This window comes from Callospermophilus lateralis, chromosome 18 (genome assembly GCF_048772815.1).
Source record: "Callospermophilus lateralis isolate mCalLat2 chromosome 18, mCalLat2.hap1, whole genome shotgun sequence".
Lineage (NCBI taxonomy): Eukaryota > Metazoa > Chordata > Mammalia > Rodentia > Sciuridae > Callospermophilus > Callospermophilus lateralis.
The window spans coordinates 65776181-65795809 of NC_135322.1; the positions used below are offsets into that span (position 1 = coordinate 65776181).

General features: G+C 53.0%; 1 protein-coding gene across 3 annotated transcripts in view; it reads left to right on the forward strand.

Annotated features, from left to right (window-relative positions):
• Spg7 (SPG7 matrix AAA peptidase subunit, paraplegin) overlaps window positions 1-19146 on the forward strand; it is a 35356-nt gene extending 16210 nt beyond the window's left edge. For 2 of the 3 annotated variants that reach the window (XM_076839365.2, XM_076839366.2), the window contains exons 10-17: window positions 6812-6936; window positions 7938-8040; window positions 8862-8972; window positions 10457-10572; window positions 11975-12131; window positions 13595-13761; window positions 14338-14415; window positions 15874-19146. In XM_076839365.2, the coding sequence (XP_076695480.2) occupies window positions 6812-6936; window positions 7938-8040; window positions 8862-8972; window positions 10457-10572; window positions 11975-12131; window positions 13595-13761; window positions 14338-14415; window positions 15874-16074 (1058 nt within the window). In that variant the 3' untranslated portion in view covers window positions 16075-19146. The remainder of the gene's footprint in view (window positions 1-6811; window positions 6937-7937; window positions 8041-8861; window positions 8973-10456; window positions 10573-11974; window positions 12132-13594; window positions 13762-14337; window positions 14416-15873) is intronic. The other variant, XM_076839368.2, reaches the window with a different exon arrangement.
• Window positions 19147-19629: the final 483 nt, after the last annotated feature.

Here is a 19629-nt window from a genome sequence, read left to right on the forward strand (position 1 = left end):
GGACACAACATCTTTGTTTGTATGTGGTGCTGAGGATCGAACTCGGGCCGCACGCATGCCAGGCGAGCGCGCTACCGCTTGAGCCACATCCCCAGCCCTGGGGGGCTGTAATTCTTAAGGTGTGATCATTGAAGGGAGAGCCCTCCTGTGTTCCTGAAGCTGGCGTAGTAATTGGCAGCAGACAAAGACACATACACATGCACTTACACAAGTGCTTGCCTGGTGTACAACGTGCTCGTTTAAAATAACATGGGCTTTCAAAAACTGGCAGCACTGGTAGACGTTCACTCGTACCTGACCCAAGCTATCAAGGCCAGGATATGGTGTCCATCTGCCCACTGCCCGTGTCTAGGGCTGCCTGTGGCTCCAGGTATCTGAGCAGCGGTCCTGCTCCTTGGGTCCCTCCCTTCCCTGGTTTTAAGATTCATTTCCCTTGCAGAAGCCCTGAACTTCCTGTCCTGGCTGTGGTGTCCTCAGGATCAGGGTGGGGCTGTGCTTGATGGGACTCCTGACACACCTCCTCCCTGGGGTGGGCTCTGAAAGAGTTGGGCCCCTTCCTTATGCGGGTCTCATCTGGTGCTCAGTTGAGTGTCTGTCCTTGGGCTACTGTGACCTTAGGTGGACCACTGAATGTGGAAGCACTGGTGGCCTTGAACCCTGCATGATTCCTGACAGTGATGAACAAGGTGGTGCTGTGGGTTTTACGAGTTCATGTGGCCTCTGGCGCTGCCCCACACCCTGCCTCCTGCTCCTCTTGACGGTGATTCACAGGCAGCTGTGAGCACCAAACCCAGCAGCCACCTTCCACACCAACAGCAAACACTGCTGGGAGTCGAGTTCCCAGAGAACAGGTGTCCTCAGAGGTGAGGGTGCAATGGCTCAGGACCTGAGAGCAAGTGCTGCTAGGGACCCCTCAGAGCATCTTGCAGGCCAGGCCCAGGGGCTGAGGATTCATCTGTGCCCCGTGCCTTTACAGGGAGGGTGCTAGCTCTGCCCTTCTGCGTGTCCACTTACCCTGGGGAAGCCAGACCTGCCATTCAGGCAGTGGTCTTGCCCATTAAGAGGGTGTTGAGAGACTCTGCCCCTTGCTGTTGCTTCCCTAGGCCTCCGTGGTCCCCTCGTGTGCGGCAGGTTGTGGTCCTGACCGGCTTCTGGAGGCTGTGTCTCTGGCGGTGTGGCCTGGCTCAGACAGTGTTCTGGAGGTTACTTGAGGACCAGTGGGCAGCTTGGAGTCTTGAAGAACACTTGAAGGCAGTGTGGGCTCAGGCACAGCGGTCTTGTGACCACTGACAGGTGGAAGGCGCCAGGAGCCGCCATGGCCAGGCCTGCATGGTGCTGACCCTCCAAGATCTTCTCATCAGCCCCAAACACCAGGTGACTCCTTTATGAGCACCAGACTGAGAGCATGGCTGGCCTCTGTGGTGCTGACTGACGTTGCAGTGCAGCCTGCTACAAGTCTTGAGATGACTCGATGGCCCTGCGCACCTCAGCCTGGGCCTCCCTGGAGATGAGGGCTCCAGCAGACAGCCTCCCAGCAGCACTGTGCCAGAGCCATGTCCCACAGCCTTGTGGGACCCTGCTTGCCTGGAGCAGCAACTTGTAAATGTCCCCTTGTACCTGCCCCAAGCTGTCGAGGCCAGGATATGGTTGTGGAGTGAGGCTGCAGCGCATCCTGTTGTGTGGTTCTGTGGTCTGCACGTGGCCCTGCATGCGTGGGTGAGCACACAGGCTCGGGGTACCTCGCTCAGCTGGCGCAGTCTTCACCCTGAGGTCCACCCACCTTCCTCAGACCCGAGCACTGCAGAGAACATGGCCTCCAGGCAGAGCCTCTGTACTGCTAAGACTGTCACTTTGCGGGGGGGGGGGGGGGCTCCACCTGCAGCCCACTGGCGAAGGCCTGCTGTGGAGTGAGGCGAGCACCCGCAAGTCCCTCTGTGCCACGCAGTTGCGTGTCCACAGCCCTTCAGAGGCAGACCTGGAAGTGCGGAGGAGGCAACTGCGTGAGGGACACCTGGTCCTGGAGAAATCGCAGGGGAGGAAAATCAGCCTGGAGGCCTCGGCCCAGGGGCACCAGCATCTGTGGGGTTGTTGGGCACCATGGGGAGGGAGCAGCTGCCACTGGCCTGAGCACTGCATGGCCACCTGGGCCCAGATTCATAGAGTCCTCCTGCAAGTGTTCATGCCTTGTGCTGGACAGTAACAGATGTGTTGTGGACTCTGGTCCCACGTGGGAGTCATCAGAAAATCCCTAGGGGCTGGGGTTGGCTCTGGACAGTACTTGCCTGCTAGCATGAGGCCTGGTTTGACCCTGAGCACAGCCAGGAAAGGAGGGGGATCCCAGGGTCTTGAGTGTGATGAGCAAGGTGGTGCTGTGGGTTTTATGAGTTCACGTGGCCTCTGGCGCTGCCCCACACCCTGCCTCCTGCAGTGGTGAAGCCAAGCGGACAAGCATGAGGAAAGGCTGTTGGGAAATGCAGAGCTAGGATGTACTACTAGGAAGTAATGAAAAGTACATGCTCTGTAGTGTCTGTCATAGACTTTGTCCCATCCAGGCAGCTACTGTGGAATGCCAAGAGGGCCCTGGCAGCAGTGGTGCCCCACCCATGTCCTCACAGCCTTTGAACCCCAGGCTTCTCCCCACAGCCCTGCCAGGTGGGTAAGACAGGCAACTTGTGAGTGATGCAGGTGACCCGCTTTACCACTCATCAGTCCCAGAAGGTCACTGACACTACTGTTTATGCCAGGTCAGGTGGTGGCCCAGGTCCAGGTGACTCTGGGGTGTGCCCAGGCTCAGAGCACTTGGGTCACGCTGGGGTTCCACAGTATGTGCTCCACACAGCAGCTCTGACCTGGCTGGAAGCTAGTTAGAGATGCAGCTCCTGGTGCAGCTCAGCCCTGGGGTCAGGTGCACACTGAGGAGCTGGGGTGACTGGCATCCTAATGCCTGGCTAGGAAAGAAGGGACCTACTGTGTCATGTGCAGGTCCTGCTTATAAAATTGTTTGGCTTTGTTTTGCTTTGGTAAAACCTTAAGAGCAATTTAGGAAGCTCTGAGTAAGTAGTGGAGGATTGTCAGAGCTGACAGCAGGGAGCCTGGGACGCTAGGGGAGGGGATAGAACAGGATGGGAGGCTGCAGAAGGATGTGTTCGTCCCTGTTAGTGCCTTCCTGAGTACCTGCCATTGTGGCTGGGACAAAGGCCCCAGGGCCTGCAGGAACTGCCCTGGCTTTGCTGCTCGACCTCATGGTGCAAGATGTGCCACCTTCTGTCCTCTGTGCCCGTATCTGCGGGAGCAGGTGGGGCTTGTTGACTGAGGGTGTCTCCAGACATTGCCATGTATCCCTGAGGCCACTCTAGCCTGCTGGGCTCCCATCTGGGAGGATAGTGGGGACAGTGAGGCTGCAGTGGCAGGTCTGTCTCCAGATGGGCGGGCACTGTCCCTAGGTGCCTCTCTCCCTGAGCCTGGGAAATCCCAGAACCCAGGAGAAGGGCAGCCTAGAGCCTAGAAGGCACTGCACAGCTGTTGTCTGCGTGGGCTGCTTTCACTGTGGAGTTCTGAGAATGCTTCATGGTTCCAGGGCTGGTCCTTGTCAGGGTTGGTGCTGGGGTTCTTAAAGTGTGTGGCTTGTCCTGTCCTCCTTTCCAGGAGGTCCTCTGACAGAGCAGAAGTTACTTGTTTTGATGAAGCCCAGTTTGTTGCCTTTGCTTTTGTGACTCTTCCTTTTAGTGTGAAGTCTAAGAACTCTTTGTTGTTCCTAGACCCTAAAGACTTTCTCATGTGTGTTCCCCCTCTACTTGGTGCTAGGGATCAACCTAGAGTTCATGCATGCTAATCATGAGTTTCTTATAAAAAAAAAAAAAAAAAAAGAAGAAGAACTTTACATTTAAATTTGTGATCCAAGCTGGGTGCAGTGGCTCATGCTTACAATCCAGTGACTTGGGCTGGGCCGGAGAAGGCAGGGAGGATCACAAATTTGAGGCCCTCTTTAGCAACTTAGTGAGATCCTGTCTCAAAATAAAATTAAGCCAGGCACTAACCCTAATCCCAGTGACTCTGGAGGCTGAGACAGGAGGATCATTAGCTCAAACCCAACCTCAGCAACAGCGAGCCACTAAGCAACTCAGTGAGACCCTCTCTCTAAATAAAATACACAATAGGGCTGGGGAGGTGGTTCAGTGGCTGCATGCCTCTAAATTCCATCCCTGATACCCCCAAAAATAAAATATAAAAGGGCCGGGAGCCAGGCACAGTGGTACACACCTGTAATCCCAGCAGCTTGGAAAGCTTGAGGCAGGAGAATTGCTAGTTCACAGCCAGCCTCAGCAAAAATGAGGAGCCAGGTGACTCAGTGAGACTCTGTCTCTAAATAAAATGCAAAATAGGGCTGGGGATGCCCCTGAGTTGAAACCCTGGTACCAAAAACAAAACAAAACAAAAAAACGCTAGTTTTTTTGGGGTCTAGTTCAGTGGTTAAGTGCCCCTGGGTTCAGTACCTGGTACAAAAAATAAAAAGCTAAATGTGTTTCCTGTAAGCTCTCATAGACTGCCTGAACACATGACTTGCCGGCAGCAACTTAAAATAAGGAACCTTCCAGAGGGTGAACCATGAGACTGGCCTTTCCTTTTCCTTGTGTATGGTGCAGTGGTGGAAAGCAGTTTCCTCCAGCCGCTCAGGTGGATCTTGGGACCATGCTGACGGAAGAAAGCAGTCCTGCTGGAGGGTGGGTGGCGATGGGCATCTGTGTCTTGCTAAGTCCACTGTGAAAACCCTGCATGTGGGAGAGGCATGACCGGACGTCCCCACGTGGTTCTGACACTGCACCACTGCTACCTGAAAAGAGCTGCAGGGGAGCTGGTCAGCTTGCTGTGTCTGTGTGAGGCTGTAACAGACAGCTTTAGAGAGCAGGGACCAGCCCCAGGCGGTCTGCACGCCCAGCGCACCTCTGTGGAGCCCATCTGTGAGCCCACCGTCCCATGCTGGCTCTCGCCCTCCCCCTCGCCCCTGTTTCTCTGCACCATTATGCCTGTTACCCTTCACATTTCCCCACTCTCATATCATCTCAGGAGTCCTGGGCCCCTGATGAGAGGCATTCCAGAATCCTGAGCACTAAGCCTGGCAGGCCTCCCCAGGCAGGGCCGGGTGAACTGTGTAGGCCCCTGGCTGTTCAGCATCTGCCAGCCTTCAGCCTCCGGAGTCCTCCCTGTGTCCTCTCTGCCTACACCCAGGTATCAGCGGCCGAGCAGAGAGGCTGGGGCCGACTTGGCTCCTTTCAAAGCCAGCCTCCCTTCCACCTTCCAGGCCTGGCCCTGCTGCTGGCAAGGTGGCAGTGTACCTCAGCCTCCCCTCTTGAGAGGTAGATGACAGTGACAAAGCCGTCATGGTCCTGGCTTGTCAGGTTGCAGGCTGTAGGACAGGGGACATGGTGCTGTGAGAAGGTTCCTAGCAATTCTGGAGTACTTTGGGAGCAGGCTTTATGTTGGCTTCCGCCTCTGTCCTGGCCACTGCCATCCCATGAAGGTTGGGGATGGCAGCCTTTGACAAGGTGACCAGGCCCCTGGCCCAGGCTTCGTGGCTTCACTGTCCAACCTGTATTCAGAGCTGGTTAAGGACAGAGGGCAAGTCTGACACACCTTCAGGACCTCACTCTCTAGTATTTCTTTTAAGTTTCACTTTCATTAAAAGGTTATCAGCGGGCTGGGGTTGTGGCTCAAGCGGTAGCGCACTCGCCTGGCATGCATGCGGCCCGGGTTCGATCCTCAGCACCACACACAAACAAAGATGTTGTGTCCGCCGATAACTAAAAAATAAATATTAAAAAAATTCTAAAAAAAAAAAAGGTTATCAGCAATTTAAAATTAGTTCATGTCAGTTTATTAGGGATTTCTTAATTTGCCGAAGAGCCAGGTGCAGTGACACATGCCTCTGATCCCAACAACTTGGGAGACGGAGCAAGAGGATCCCAAGTTTGAGACCAGCCTGGGGAATTAGCAACACCCTGTCTCAAAAGGGGCTGGGGTGTAGCTCAGTGGTAGAGGGCTTACCTAGCACACAATGAGGCCCTATATCCAGTCTACAGCAGCACAAAAATAAATAAATAGACAGATACCACAGCATCTTTACATTCTGAACTTTGTATTAGAGAACTTTTCACACACACCCAGGAGCAAAGCAAAGGGAGCAGTGAGCCTGTGTCTGCCCCACATTCCTCCTCTGTCCACACTTCCCACTCCCTTGCACTCCCCAGCAGATGTTTTGAATCAGATCCAAAGTCTTGAATCTCACATGTTCTGCATATGTCTTTACAGTCAACAAAACTCACAGTGTCCATCGAGCTCTCCAGGTTCATAGCATGGAATACCCACCAGGCTCAGGTTTCCCTGCCGCTTTTGTGCCAGTGGTTTATTCCAGTCGGGTCCAGTCAGAGTTCACACGCACAAGGGACATTGCCTATTTCTGAAGCCACTTCAACTTCTTGAGGGAGAAACAGGCCAGGTGTTAAGGCACAGCGCTAGTGTGCAGGGCAGACGGCTGCAGCGCAGGAGAGAGGAACGGGCACCTCCCAGGTGAGACGGCAGGATCCCATCCCCTGTGGGCCCCACTCGCCCTGCCTGGGCCCTCAGTGGATGTGCGACAGTTCTGTCTTTGCAGACCCTCAGGGGAAGTGACTGTGTTTGGAAGGCAGGAAGGGCTTCACAGCTCAAGTCCAGAGGTATTGCTTTCTCACTGGGCCTGAGAGGGGAAGCCACAGGGAAAAGCCACTGTGTCTAGGCTTCCCATGCTGAAGGCCAAGTGTCCACTCTGTCTCCTCAGGGATGGGCACCACAGACCATGTCATTGTGCTGGCATCCACAAATCGAGCCGACGTTTTGGACATGGCTCTGATGAGGCCGGGCCGACTGGACCGTCATGTCTTCATTGACCTTCCCACACTGCAGGTCAGCACCTTCCTCCACGGTAGGCTGCCAGGTGCCTGGCGCTCCTTCCCTCTGGGTTGGGGCTTGGTGTGACCTGCTACAGGTCTTGCTGGGTGCCAGCTGCCCACCGTCCCTGACTCCTGCTCTCAGCTTGGCAGCTTGCTGGTGCTTACCCACTGTTCTGTCCTCATCCTCGGCATTTGGGCTTGACAGGGCTGGTTGACCTGTTTGACCAATTTTCTGAGACGAGATCCAGGGAAGGAAAATCTGGGATTTTTTTTTTTTTTGGGGGGGGGGCGGGATTGCTTTTTCTTTCTTTTTTTGGCCCTGGGGATTTAATGCAGGTGCTGTACCACTGAGTCACATCCCAGCCGTTTTAGTTTTTCAGACAGGGCCTCACTCAGTTGCTGAAGCCTTGCTAGGAAATCATGCTTGCATGCCGTCTTCCTTTGAGCTCTGTGCAGACCTTGGGATCCTCACCCTTCTTCTCAAGTGCTTGTTTTGCCTCTGTAAGTGGGTGGGGTGGGTGTCCTGGCAGCCCCACAGCCTCTGTGCCACCAAGGGAGCAGCAGCCCAGTGTGCAGTGAGGAGGGTCCTGTGTGGTGGGGCAGGAGGAGGGAGGCCTGGGAGCTGGTTGGGTGCTTTGTGTTGCACTGCACGGGATGATCCAGAGATGTCTGGCTCTGCACTGGAGGCTGGCTTCTGACTGTGTGAGAAGCATCAGAAAGTTCTAGAACATACAGTGTGTGTTGTGTGAGAATCAGAAGTTTTGCAAAATAAACTCAGCATTGCTGATGTGCTTCATTTTTGTACTCGGTATGTTTCATTTTCATTTTTAAAAATACTGCTTTCAGCTCTCTAAATTGGTTTTCCAAACCGTGGGTGGTGACCTAGGATGCAGCACACTGACTTAAAAGCCAGCGGTTCTTGTGAGTCCTTGCAGGTCTTGGTGTTGGGGTGACCCAGCACTGCTCTGTGCCCTTCTGGCGGGCTTAAGTCCAGCCTGTGGCCCTGTCTGGCAGGAGAGGCGGGAGATCTTCGAGCAGCACCTGAAGAGTCTGAAGCTCACCCAAGCCAGCAGCTTCTACTCCCAGCGGCTGGCAGAACTGACACCCGGATTCAGTGGTATGTTCCCAGCCTGCAGCTGGCAGGTGCCAGTGGGTGGGTGGGCAGTCTCAGTTGCACCTGCAGGTGGTCAGTTCAGGCCTGGGTGAGGCAGCAGAAGGGCCTAAGGGAGGCAGGCCTCTTTTCCCCCAACAGCAGCTCCACAGGCAGCAGGGATGAGGTCTCCCCGAGGGTGCACAGGTGGTGGTTGTGAGGTCACCTCTGCAGAGGCCCTGCCTGCAGAGCACTGGGGCACCACCTGTGTCCTGTTGTATGGCCTTCCAGGTCAGACTGGGCGCCCTGCCCTGCCCTGCCTGCCCCGCCGCTCCTACCACTCTCACTGGCTTGGCTGTGTGAGTAGAAGTAGCCAGCACAGATCAAGGTTTTTTGAGGCTTTTTTTTTTTTGGGGGGGGGGTGGTGCTGGGAATTGAGCCTAGGGCAGTGTACCACCGAGCTGCATCCCTAGCCCTTTATCATCTTTGTTTTTATTTTTATTTTATTATTGTTTTTATTTCTTTACGTCTGGTGCTGAGATCAAACCCAGTGCCTCACCTGTGCTAGGCAAGCGCTCCACCACTGAGCCACAGCCCAGCCCTTTCTCTTTTTGCTTCTCATAACAGGATCTCACTGCATGGCCCAGGCTGAGCTCTGACTCGTGCTCTCCTGCCTGGGCCTCCTGCCATCTTCCCACACTCACTCCCACTTCCCGTGCTGTTCCCCTTTGGCCACTTGCTTTTCCCTCTTCTTTCTCCCTGAAGAACTTTCTTCCCTCCCTTTCCTTCCCATGACCCCCTTGGGGAAGAGTGAGTGCCCACCTCCCACACTGGACTTGTGTTGACAGGTGCTGACATCGCCAACATCTGTAACGAGGCTGCGCTGCACGCCGCTCGGGAGGGGCACACGTCTGTGCACACCTTCAGTTTTGAATATGCAGTGGAGCGTTTGGTGGCTGGTATGATGTGCGCCCCTCTCTCTACAGGCCTGGGCCTAGAAATACCCAGGAAGAGGCCAGTCACACAAGATACGAGAGCAGAGGCAGGCAGGTGGCCAGTGCAGACGCAAGTTTGCTTGGCCAAGCAGCCGGGAGTGTTGCTTTTCTAAGCTAAAGACACTGCATGCTCACATAAGTGCAGACGGGCTCCCCAGGCAAATTCTAAGATACTCTGCACACCGAGCCGTGACAGTGTGTCCAGCCACTGTGGGGTGGCTGAGAGCCACTGCCCACTGGACCAGGCCCAAGCATCAGTGGTGTTCGGGTAGGTGGAGGCAGCCTGCCCGAGGGCAGGGAGGGGTATATACACCTTGCTACTGGCCCCGCCCCTCAGCAGGGTGGGAGGCCCAGGGCTGACCACACCTCCTCAGGGTGGGGTCCAAGGCTCTCTGAGGAGAGCAGGACTGCACCTGGGTGAGGTTAGAAGCTGCTTAGCTCTGCTGGCAGCCTCCACACGTGGTCCACGCATGTTCTTGTCGTCAGGGCTCGGATGATTGCTGGAGCCCAAGACATGCCAGTCTTCTAGAGGAAGCCCCTTGCCAGTGTCAGAGGAGCTCAGGCCTCCCTTGTGTACCAGCCCTGCAGGAAGCACATCCTGGTGACCCTGAGTTTGAGTGCATTCTGGACACATGTCACCCAGGTCCTCAGGGTCACAGGATGGAAACACACAGAGCACAGGATTGGAGCTGCCTTGTCTTCCTGAGAGTTTGTTCTATATGACCATTTATTTTTATGCAAAAGGCGATAAGCTTTCAGTTAATAGCATCCTAGCAGATAAGACCATGGGAACAACAGTCTGCTAAAGAAGGCGCTCATGGACACTGTTGTGTGTGTCCTGGCCCTGTCTGTGGGTCCCCAGCTAGTCCCATACTGAACGTGCAGCATGCTGGTTCAGGGGCATCCATTCTGTGAGACCTATGGCCTCAGGCTTACACCCCTTTGGTCAGCTGGGTAGAAGTGATCTTAGCAGCCACTGCCAGCGTGTTCTAGATGGGTTCAGTCTCACAGTGAGAGGGGGTAAAGGCCCAGGTGTATGCTGCACTAAATACTGTGCACGGAGTGGAACTGGAAGGTACCTGAAAGTCTGGGACAGTGGATGGAACTGCCCCAGAGGGATGAGCCAGGGAGAGGTGAACAGAGACCCCCTCTAAGGAAGGGGCACCCGAGGCAGAGCTGCAGTAGGCCCAAGGGAGCACAAGCAGAGACCCCAGCCCTGCAGGCCCACCAGGGCAGGGAGAGGCTCATTGAAGGGTGGCACTTGTCCCTAAGGTCTACAAACACTGGACGAATCCAGTATTTGTCAAAGAAAAAGAGGAGACCTCCTGCCACACCCTCCTAAGAGGAGGTACCCGGAGTGGCAGTTGTGGGTGAGGGGGCTGAGCCACAGCCAGTGCCGAGGCCCTGTGGTGCCCTGGGACTGAACTCCATTCTTGGCATGCTTTCAGGGACTGCTAAAAAGAGCAGGATCCTCTCCAAGGAGGAGCAGAGGGTGGTCGCCTTTCACGAGTCAGGCCACGCCTTGGTTGGCTGGCTGCTGGAGCACACGGAGGCTGTGATGAAGGTAGGTTGCAGGTGGCTTGGGAGATGACCAGGACATGCCATGTGCGTTTGTGCTTCCTGAGAACAAAGCTTGTGGGGTTTGCTGTCAGGTTCCAGACAGTGGCAGACACAAGGATGCCAGAGGCAGGGTGGGTCTGGCATCTGAACCACAGCTTCAGCTCTGGGCATGACCAGGGCCGCTACCCTTGCCTGCCCTGAGCCTCACAGTGACAAGCTCCATTCACTGAAGGCTCTGAAGTGACAGACATGGAGTTGAGCTCAGCATTCAAGGGAAGAACTCTCTGGTGAGCAGTCCGGGCTTGACTTGCTCCTGTCTAATGGTGTTACCTTGTAGCACCTTCCACAAAGCAAACAGGCAAGTCTGAAGGAAGGAGCTTGAGTGACCGTGAAAGCAGCTCTGACAGTTGGGGTGTCCACGCTGGCAGTTTGGTTTGAGTGCATGCTCAGGGGCAGCTGCTCTGTGGAGACACCTCAGCCCCCTTCACTGCTCTGTAGTTCACTGTAGCAGGTTATTGTCAGGGTCATGTTTGAGCAGCAGCAGGCAGTCCCTCTGCGTCTCGGGGAGCATGAGAAGGCTGCTTCTGTGGCATGCTGCCCAGTGGGTGTTTCCACTGGCACCTAAGGTGTCCAACAGGCACTGAGTGGTGGGCCAGGCCCAGGGTGAGGAACAGGGCACTCATGAACTCAGCAGTGAAGCCAAATAGTATCTTAGAAAACTAAAATTCATGCAGAAAAACTTGGGCTGGTGTTGTGGCTCAGTGGTAGAGCGCTCGCCTAGCACGTGCAAGGCCCTGGGTTTGAGCCTCAGCACCACATAAAAATAAATAAGTAAAATAAAGGTATTGTGTTCAACTACAACTGAAAAATAAACATTAAAAAAATAATAAAATTCATGCAGAAGAACCCATGATGAGCTGTGTATAGTGGTTGCGCACTGGGGAGTTTCGTTGACTTGGGAGGCTGAGGCAGGAGGACCACAAACAGTCCCAAGCCTGCCTGGGCAATATTGGGACACCTCAGAATAAAAGACGGAAAGGACTGGGGGTGTAGCATAGTGGTAGAGCACCCTGGATTCCATCCCCAGTACAGAGCAGAAAAAAAGCAGAAACAGTAAAGATCTGTGGGAACGGAGCATCAGGATTTCAGATTTCCTTTCCTTTTCAGGATAGTTTGTTGGCTGCGAGTCAGGTGACCTCGTTGTGTTGTGAGAGGCTGCTGATGTGGGTTGTCCCTATGAGCGTGACTGCAGCAGTCATGATTATCAAACCATTAATTTGGTTTTAGATTATTTGGGGCCTGGGATAGAACCCAGGGCCTCTAGGCCTCCACCGCTGAGCTTGAACTGCAGCCCTGGTTTCAGACGTTAACTAACCTCTCTTCTGACTCCTCCCTGACCTCTGTAGGTCTCCATAGCACCTCGGACCAATGCCGCCCTGGGCTTTGCTCAGATGCTCCCAAGAGACCAGCACCTCTTCACCACAGAGCAGCTGTTCGAGCGGATGTGCATGGCCCTGGGTGGCCGAGCAGCTGAGGCGATCTCCTTCAGCAGGGTCACTTCTGGTAGGGCTGGCCCACAGGATCTGGAGATGTCAGAGTGGGGTTGTGTTACAGCCTTGGGTTCTGTGCACATGATGGGGTAAATCTGGTGCAAGACCTCAGTGGTGCAAGGGCAGTTTATTTCATTCACTGTTTGTTTATTTATTTGGAGGGTGGTACCAGGGATTGAACTCAGGGGCACTCGACCACTGAGCCACATCCCCAGCCATTTAGAGACAGGGTCTCACTTTTGCTGAGGCTGTCTTTGAACTCCTGATCCTTCTGCCTCAGCCTCAGCCTCAGCCTCAGCCTCCCCAACTACTGGGATCACAGGCGTGTGCCACTGCACCCAGCCAATGCACTTGTTTTTAAAAGTTGAGCTGTTGCCAGAGAAGATTGGGAGCTAAGCAAGCCCTTTAAAATAATTATATAAAAAAATTTACATACATACAGACTATAAGTGCAATTAATTGGTCACAGCTATATCAAAGTGCATAAAATTGAAGCAGCTTCCCTTTTCTCAAGCGGTTACTCCACTGGGATGTGCAGAAAGGTGACAAAGGGCCCTGCTCCACAACCAGGATATCAAGCTCAAGGCTGATGGGCCCTCCTGACACGGAGTGGCCTCCTGCTGAGAATTGCCATGGGCATGCTGGGCTGTGGCTCAGTGGGCGAGCCCGAGCACGTACCTAGCGTGCGTGAGGCACTGGGTTCCATTTCTGACACCACATGAAAATATATAATAATATAAAGGTATTGTGTCCATCTACAACTAAAAAATAGTAAACAAACAAAAAAAAAGAATTTCCAAGGGTGAGCCAGGCAGGCATCCTGAGCAGTCTTTAAACCAAGAAGATCTCTTTTGGGCTGGGGATGTGGCTCAAGCAGTAGCGCGCTCACCAGGCATGCGTGCGGCCCGGGTTCGATCCTCAGCACCGCATACAAAGAAAGATGTTGTGTCCGCCGAAAACTAAAAAGAATAAATAAATACTAAAATATTCTCTCTCTCTCTCTCTCTCTCTCCCCCTCCCCCTCCCTCCCTCCCTCTCTCTTTCTCTTTCTCTCTCCCTATTTTTAGAAAAAAAAAAAAGATCTCTTTTTTTCCTTTTTACACTGGGGGTTGAACCAAGGTACTTTACCACTGAGCTACATTCCCAACCCTTTTTATTTTGAGACAGGGTCTCACGAAGTTGCTAAAACTGGCCTTGGCCTTGCAGTTCTTCTGCCTCAGCCTCCCGAGTCTCTGGGGTTATGCAGCCCCGTACCTGGCTAACCCAAGAGCATTTTTGAGAGTGTTAAGATTCTCCCTTAAGGAGCAGGAACCACGTGCAGACTCCTAATAATCTGCGTTGCAGTGAAAGTTCTCAGGGGTAAATTGTTAGGGAAGTGCAGTGCCTCGCCTCATGGGCTCTGATGGGACCTGGAACCTGGTGCCCCTATGCCCCATGGGCTCCTGAAATGTGCCCCTCCTTGATCCTGCACTCCAGGGGCCCAGGATGACCTGAAGAAGGTCACCCGCATCGCTTACTCCATGGTGAAGCAGTTTGGGATGGCACCTGGCATCGGGCCTGTCTCCTTTCCCGAGGCACAAGAGGGCTTCATGGGCATCGGACGACGCCCCTTCAGCCAGGGCCTCCAGCAGATGATGGACCATGTGAGTCTGCTCAGGCCTCACTGCCACACCCCTGCTGAGCGAGAGGGCCCTGGGGCTGCTGCAGGTGTCTAGCTGTCCTGCTCAGGAGGCCCACTGTTGCCCGAGTACCCTGCTGCAGAAGACCTGACTCAGGTTCGCTTCTCTCAAGTGCTGGTGTCGCCCTGGCCCGTTGAGCATGTTTCCTTCATAAATCTGTGGAGAATGTCAAGTGCACTGAACAAAGGCCAGTATACACCACCCTGCAGCCTGTGGCCGGGCCAGGATGGTGTACAGGTCTGCCCTGGGATGGCTCCAGCTGCTGCAGCTCATGTGGCTACTGTGGGTACAGCAGAGGACAGGTGGGACCCCTACAGCCACAGCCAGCAGGGTGTGTGTAGCTGCAGGTGGGCAGGCTTGTGGACATGGGTGTTCCTAAGACGGGTGTGAGCAGGAGACCGCTGTTTGTCACGAGAGCTGGAAGGTGTGAGCCTGTGTTACTTCCCTGCACTTAGGTGTTGGAACTGGCTGTTGGGGATGAGCCTGTAGACAGCAGTCAGCTGTCCTTTCTTGTGACAGATCTGCCCCTTTCCTCCACAGGAAGCAAAACTGCTGGTGACCAAGGCCTACAGACACACCGAGAAGGTGCTGCTGGACAACCTAGACAAGCTGCAGGCGGTGAGGGCCAAGCGGGCACCTGGCACAGCCTCCCTCTCCCTGTAGCACTCAAATGTGCACACAAACCCCAACTAGCCCAGCCTAGTCTCTATGTCATGTGTCCAGCCAGTCCCTCCCCATAGAAGAGCATCCTCTTCCCTCACGTCCACATGACTCAGCTTCAGTAATCATTAACTTTTTTTTGGTACTAAGGGTGGAACCCAGGGGTGTCTTATCACTGAGCAACCTCCCCAAATCTTTTTTAAATTTTATTATGAGACAGGGTCTTACTAAGTTGCTTAGGCATCAATAAATTGCCCAGGCTGTCCTTGAACTTGTGATCCTCCTGCCTCAACCTCTTGAGCTGCTGGGATTACAGGTGTGTCCCACCATGCCTGGCCTTCCCTGTTCTTGGCAACCCTGGCTATCTAAGATTTGAGATCTCCCTTGATGGGATTGTTTGATGTCTTTTTTTTTTTTTTTTAGTTGTAGGTGGACACAATACCCTTATTCTATTTATTTATTTTTATATGGTGGTGCTGAGAATTGAATGCTAGGCAAACACTGTACCACTGAGCCTGATGTCTTTTTTTTTTTTTAATATCTTTTTTTTTTTTTTTTTAAGAGAGAGAGAGAGAGACAGAAAGAGGTTTTATTTACTTATTAATTTTTTAGTTCTTGGCGGACACAACATCTTTGTTTGTATGTGGTGCTGAGGATCGAACCCGGGCCGCACGCATGCCAGGCGAGCGCGCTACCGCTTGAGCCAAACCCCTAGCCCCTGATGTCTTTTTATAGTGGTGTTGGTAGGCTTTGGGGAGAATGGTTCCAGAGGTAGAGTTACTTTTGTGATCCTGGGCCCTGATAACTGCCACCAGAATGTGGTGGTGGTGATGGCTCTTTGTGCCTCAGAGGTAGAAGGTCAGTGGGCACTTGTTTCTTCACCTCTTGTTTTGTTACACTGAACTGGCTCTTCTGTCAGCTGAGAATGGTGTTGGGGGACCCAGACCCAAGCCTCTACCTCACCAAGCACTGTGGGCAGCTCATTTGCAGGCTAAACCTGCCTCTGCATGTGAATCGGTGCATGGGGTTGGTCAGCCCTGCTTTGTAGCCTTGGTCTCACTACAGGGTGGACGAGGATGGGTGCAGGTCGGGATCCCACTGACTAAAGCAGACCTGCCCGGTTAGGACTGTGCAGTTGCTGAAAGCAAAGACTTGGAAGAGAAGTAGAGAGTTGATGAGGCTTGCAGCTGGAGGATGGTCCCAAGGCCGGGGGGGTGGGCGGCGGGGAGGTCTCGCACATGCTGTCCTGGTGTCTCTGTGCCCTTGGAAAGAGCACTGTCCCAGCTGTCCTGCACAGAAGGGCCTCCCTGGGCAGAGGGGCTCTCTGCAACGCGTCCCTGTCTCAGATATCCTGCTCTCAAAGGCACTTGTCCTGCGTTGCAGGAACTCACATAACACTGTGTCTGTTCTTTCTAGCTGGCAAATGCCCTTCTGGAAAAGGAAGTGATAAACTATGAGGACATTGAGGCTCTCATTGGCCCACCGCCCCATGGGCCTAAGAAAATGATCCCACCACAGAGGTGGATTGATGCCCAAAGGGAGCAGCAAGCCTCTGGGGAGGAGGAGGTGGCCCAGCAGCCTACACCCCAGGGGGAAGAGCCCTCTTGGCCCAGATAGCTGCAGCTCTTCGACCGCACCTCGGTGATCCAGGGCTTCTCCCCAGCAGCCCCTCACCCCCGCCCCATTTCCTGTCATGTGAGATTTGCACCTTGCGCCTGTGGAGCCTTCCAGGCCTCTGTGGCGGGCCTGTCTGCTGGTCTCTGTCAGTGTTAGCGACCTCTTCAGAGGCAGCTGGCACTTCTGGTATTTGCACATCGCTCCCCCGTCAGGAATGCACGTCGAGGTGCCCCAGTTCCCAGGTCCAGGACTCGCACCTGCACGTGTGGCTGCATGGTCCAGACAGCCCAGCAATCAGACTGACCCAGGCCTGTCCTGAGACTCCCACGGAATGCTAGCAGGGTCCACCATGAGGGCCTCTGAGCCACCTGTCCTCTTCTCATGGCGCTCACTCAGCAAGGGGACAACAGCTTTGGGACTGGGCCCTGGGCCCTGCCGCCCTGTGGACAGCTGTGAGGAAGGAACCTCTCCCCTCTGGTCCAGCCTTGTGTGTGGGGAAACACCTTGGTTTTGACCCCGCTGAGGGTCGTGCTGCTTCACTGACAAGTTCTGTGGTGGGGCTGGGGGCAGCTTGGGTTAGCGCGTGCCTAACGTGCACACTCCAGGTCCATCCCCAACACCACAAAGAAAAATAAAATCCTGCAGGTGGAGAGCCTTTGTGCTGCACTGCCCAGGTTACGGAGTCTGGTTTCAGATCATCTCTGAGGCACCTGGAGACCAGAAGACCATCTAGGGTGAAGCATGGACACCTAGCAGGGCCCTGGCTCTGGCTCTGGCTCTGGCTCCTGGAGTGGCAGTGGGCTCCCGCTGGCAGCTCCTGCCCTTGGTGCCTCAGCGCCCCCTGAGCAGTGGCACTTGGAGCTGTGAATCGTGGTCGCTTCCTTTTGTCCCAGTGCTGACTCGCTCTTGAGGAAGCCTGCAGGGCTGTGGGAGGTACATGGGACAGGGGCTCTGGGCGCTTTGTGAGGGACACTGTCTGGGCCCCAGGTCTCCAACTTTACTACCAGAGACTTGTACCTGGGAGGTATCTGGCTGGTTCTGCCCCAGGGCACGTCCTTGGCAGTTGTCCTGAAGTGGACATGGCACCTGCGTTGCCCATTGAATGGGCTGTGTGTGTATCCTCTGGGGAGTCATGGGCTGAGTCCAGGCCACAGCAGTTAGGGCAGCACCTCAGGGGAGTGGACCAAGGTCAGCCTGGCCCCCAACACTTGTCAGTGGCCATTGCTCTGATTTATGGAAGTGAGTCCTGTAGGCTGGTCTGGAGCACCCTCGATGATCGCGGTGAGCCCACTTGTGCCCAGGATTCTGGGATGCGTGCCACTCTTGTGCCGCAGTTGTGCCATGCCTACACTGCTGAGGTCCCCAAGGTGCCAGCTCCAACAGCACATGTGGGTCCCTAGGCAGCGGGGCTGCCCCGGGCATCCCTGTGGGCACCACGAGGCCTGCGGGTGCACTGGGGCCCCCTTCCCAGGGGGACCAGAACGTGCCCTTCGAGCAGGTGTGTACGTCACTACAACCCCAGAAAGCCACTGAAGGGTAAGAAAGAAAACATGCACTTGAATCCCAAAATCATGCCCCATTTTCCATGTGTTCAGATAATAGCGGACTTTAACTTCTATTTTAAGCATTTTCAGCCAGCCTCTCTGACCTGGGTGTGGCCACAGGCCTGACTGAAGCTGAGAGGCTGGTGGTGGTTCTATGACTGTCTCATCTTTGACCCAGAGTTGCTTAGTGCCTTGCTTTTTGCAAAGGCTGGCTTTGAACTCATGATCCTCCTGCCTCAGCATCCTGGGCTACTGGGATTACAGGCGTGTGCCACCTTGCCTGGCCCTGTATGTGATAGTTTTATAAAGACCAGGATTGTGGGCTGGGGCTCAGCAGTAGCACACATGCCTGGCATGTGTGAGGCACTGGGTTCAGGTCTCAGCACTACATATAAATAAATGAAATAAAGGTCTATCAACAACTAAAAATATCCAAAAAAAATTTTTAAAAAGGAGGGGATGGGGTTGTGGCTCAGTAGTAGGGTGCTTGCCTAGCATGAGTGAGGCACTGAGTTCGATCCTTAGCACCACATACATAAAAAATTAATAAAGGCATTATGTCCACCGACAAAAAAATGGATTGTATATCTGGGGGCGTTCCATATGCTGAAAGACAAGGAAGATGTTACCAACGCTTTATATATTTTTGGTACTGGGGATTGGACCCAGGGGCATTTTACCATCAAGCCACATTCCCAGTCCCTTTTTTTTTTTTTTTTTTTTTTTTTTTGAGAGAGGGTCTCACTAAGTTGCCTAGGCTGACCTCAAACGTGGACTCCTCCTGCCTCCACCTAAATTGTTGGGATTATTGCCACCACACCCAATTTAGCTTGGGTTTTTCTGAAGCCCAGAAAACTCTGGAGTAACTCTCAGGACACACCAGCAGGGAAGGTGGGAGCCAGAGCAGATTCAGGTAGGTTTGGAATGAGTAGGTTATGTCTGTAATTGTGTATCAGTACAGTTAATCTAGTTACAGGGGTGGACTTCCCAGGATATTAAAGGTGGACCTGAGAAATGGGTCCATAGAACTCTGTTCATGGTTTTTACTTACTGACAAGCCCCTGAAGCTGCTGGACTATAAACTCTGCAGCTGGGAATTGGCCTTCCTGGGCCAGGTCGTTGAGTCATTATCATCACGACAGGTTTAAACTCTCCTTTGAAATCTGATTAACTGACTAAATCTGTATTACAATGGGTCTAGTATTTGCCTAAGGGTCCTGTTTTCCCCCTTTTCTTTATTTAATAAAATTGAGTAAAGGCCTTCTCTGTTAGTAGTAACTGAGGTTAGACATGAAAATGAGACATATTTTATTAATCACTGTAATTTTTTAGTATCTACATCAGTTGATTCATTTTGATAATTTGTGTAAATGGACAATTTAAAAAGAATCCTCGGGGCTGGGGATGTGGCTCAAGTGGTAGCGCGCTCACCTGGCATGCGTGCGGCCCGGGTTCGATTCTCAGCACCACGTACAAAGAAAGATGTTGTGTCCGCCGATAACTAAAAAAAATAAATATTAAAAAATTCTCTCTCTCTCGTCTCCTCTCTCTCAAAAAAAAAAAAAAAAAAAAGAACCCTCAATCTCTTACTGAGAAGATCTCAAAAAATCAGTCTATTTTAGAATATTATCTTTTAATTAGGTATCTCTTAGTTGTCTTTTAGAAAATATGATTAAGTTTACTTCCCAGTGTAGGGAGTAATATATAAATATCATATAATGTTTCATGGATCCTAGGTCCAATCAGAGAACTTATATAATATCAATTTCCAACAAGGTTTGCAACTTTTTTTTTAATTTAATTGAAAGGTTTGTAACTTTTATTGTTCAAAACCAATGTACAACTTTAATTTGGAGAACATTAATCCTAATAAAATATTCTCCCAAATCTCACAACTATTCAACAAACAAAAATAATATGCAAGAATCATCAGTGTCTTTGAATCAATCAAATTTAGTCTCCAGGGAGAAATGTCAAAATTGGGATCTAAGTCAGCAGTTTAATGTATTTA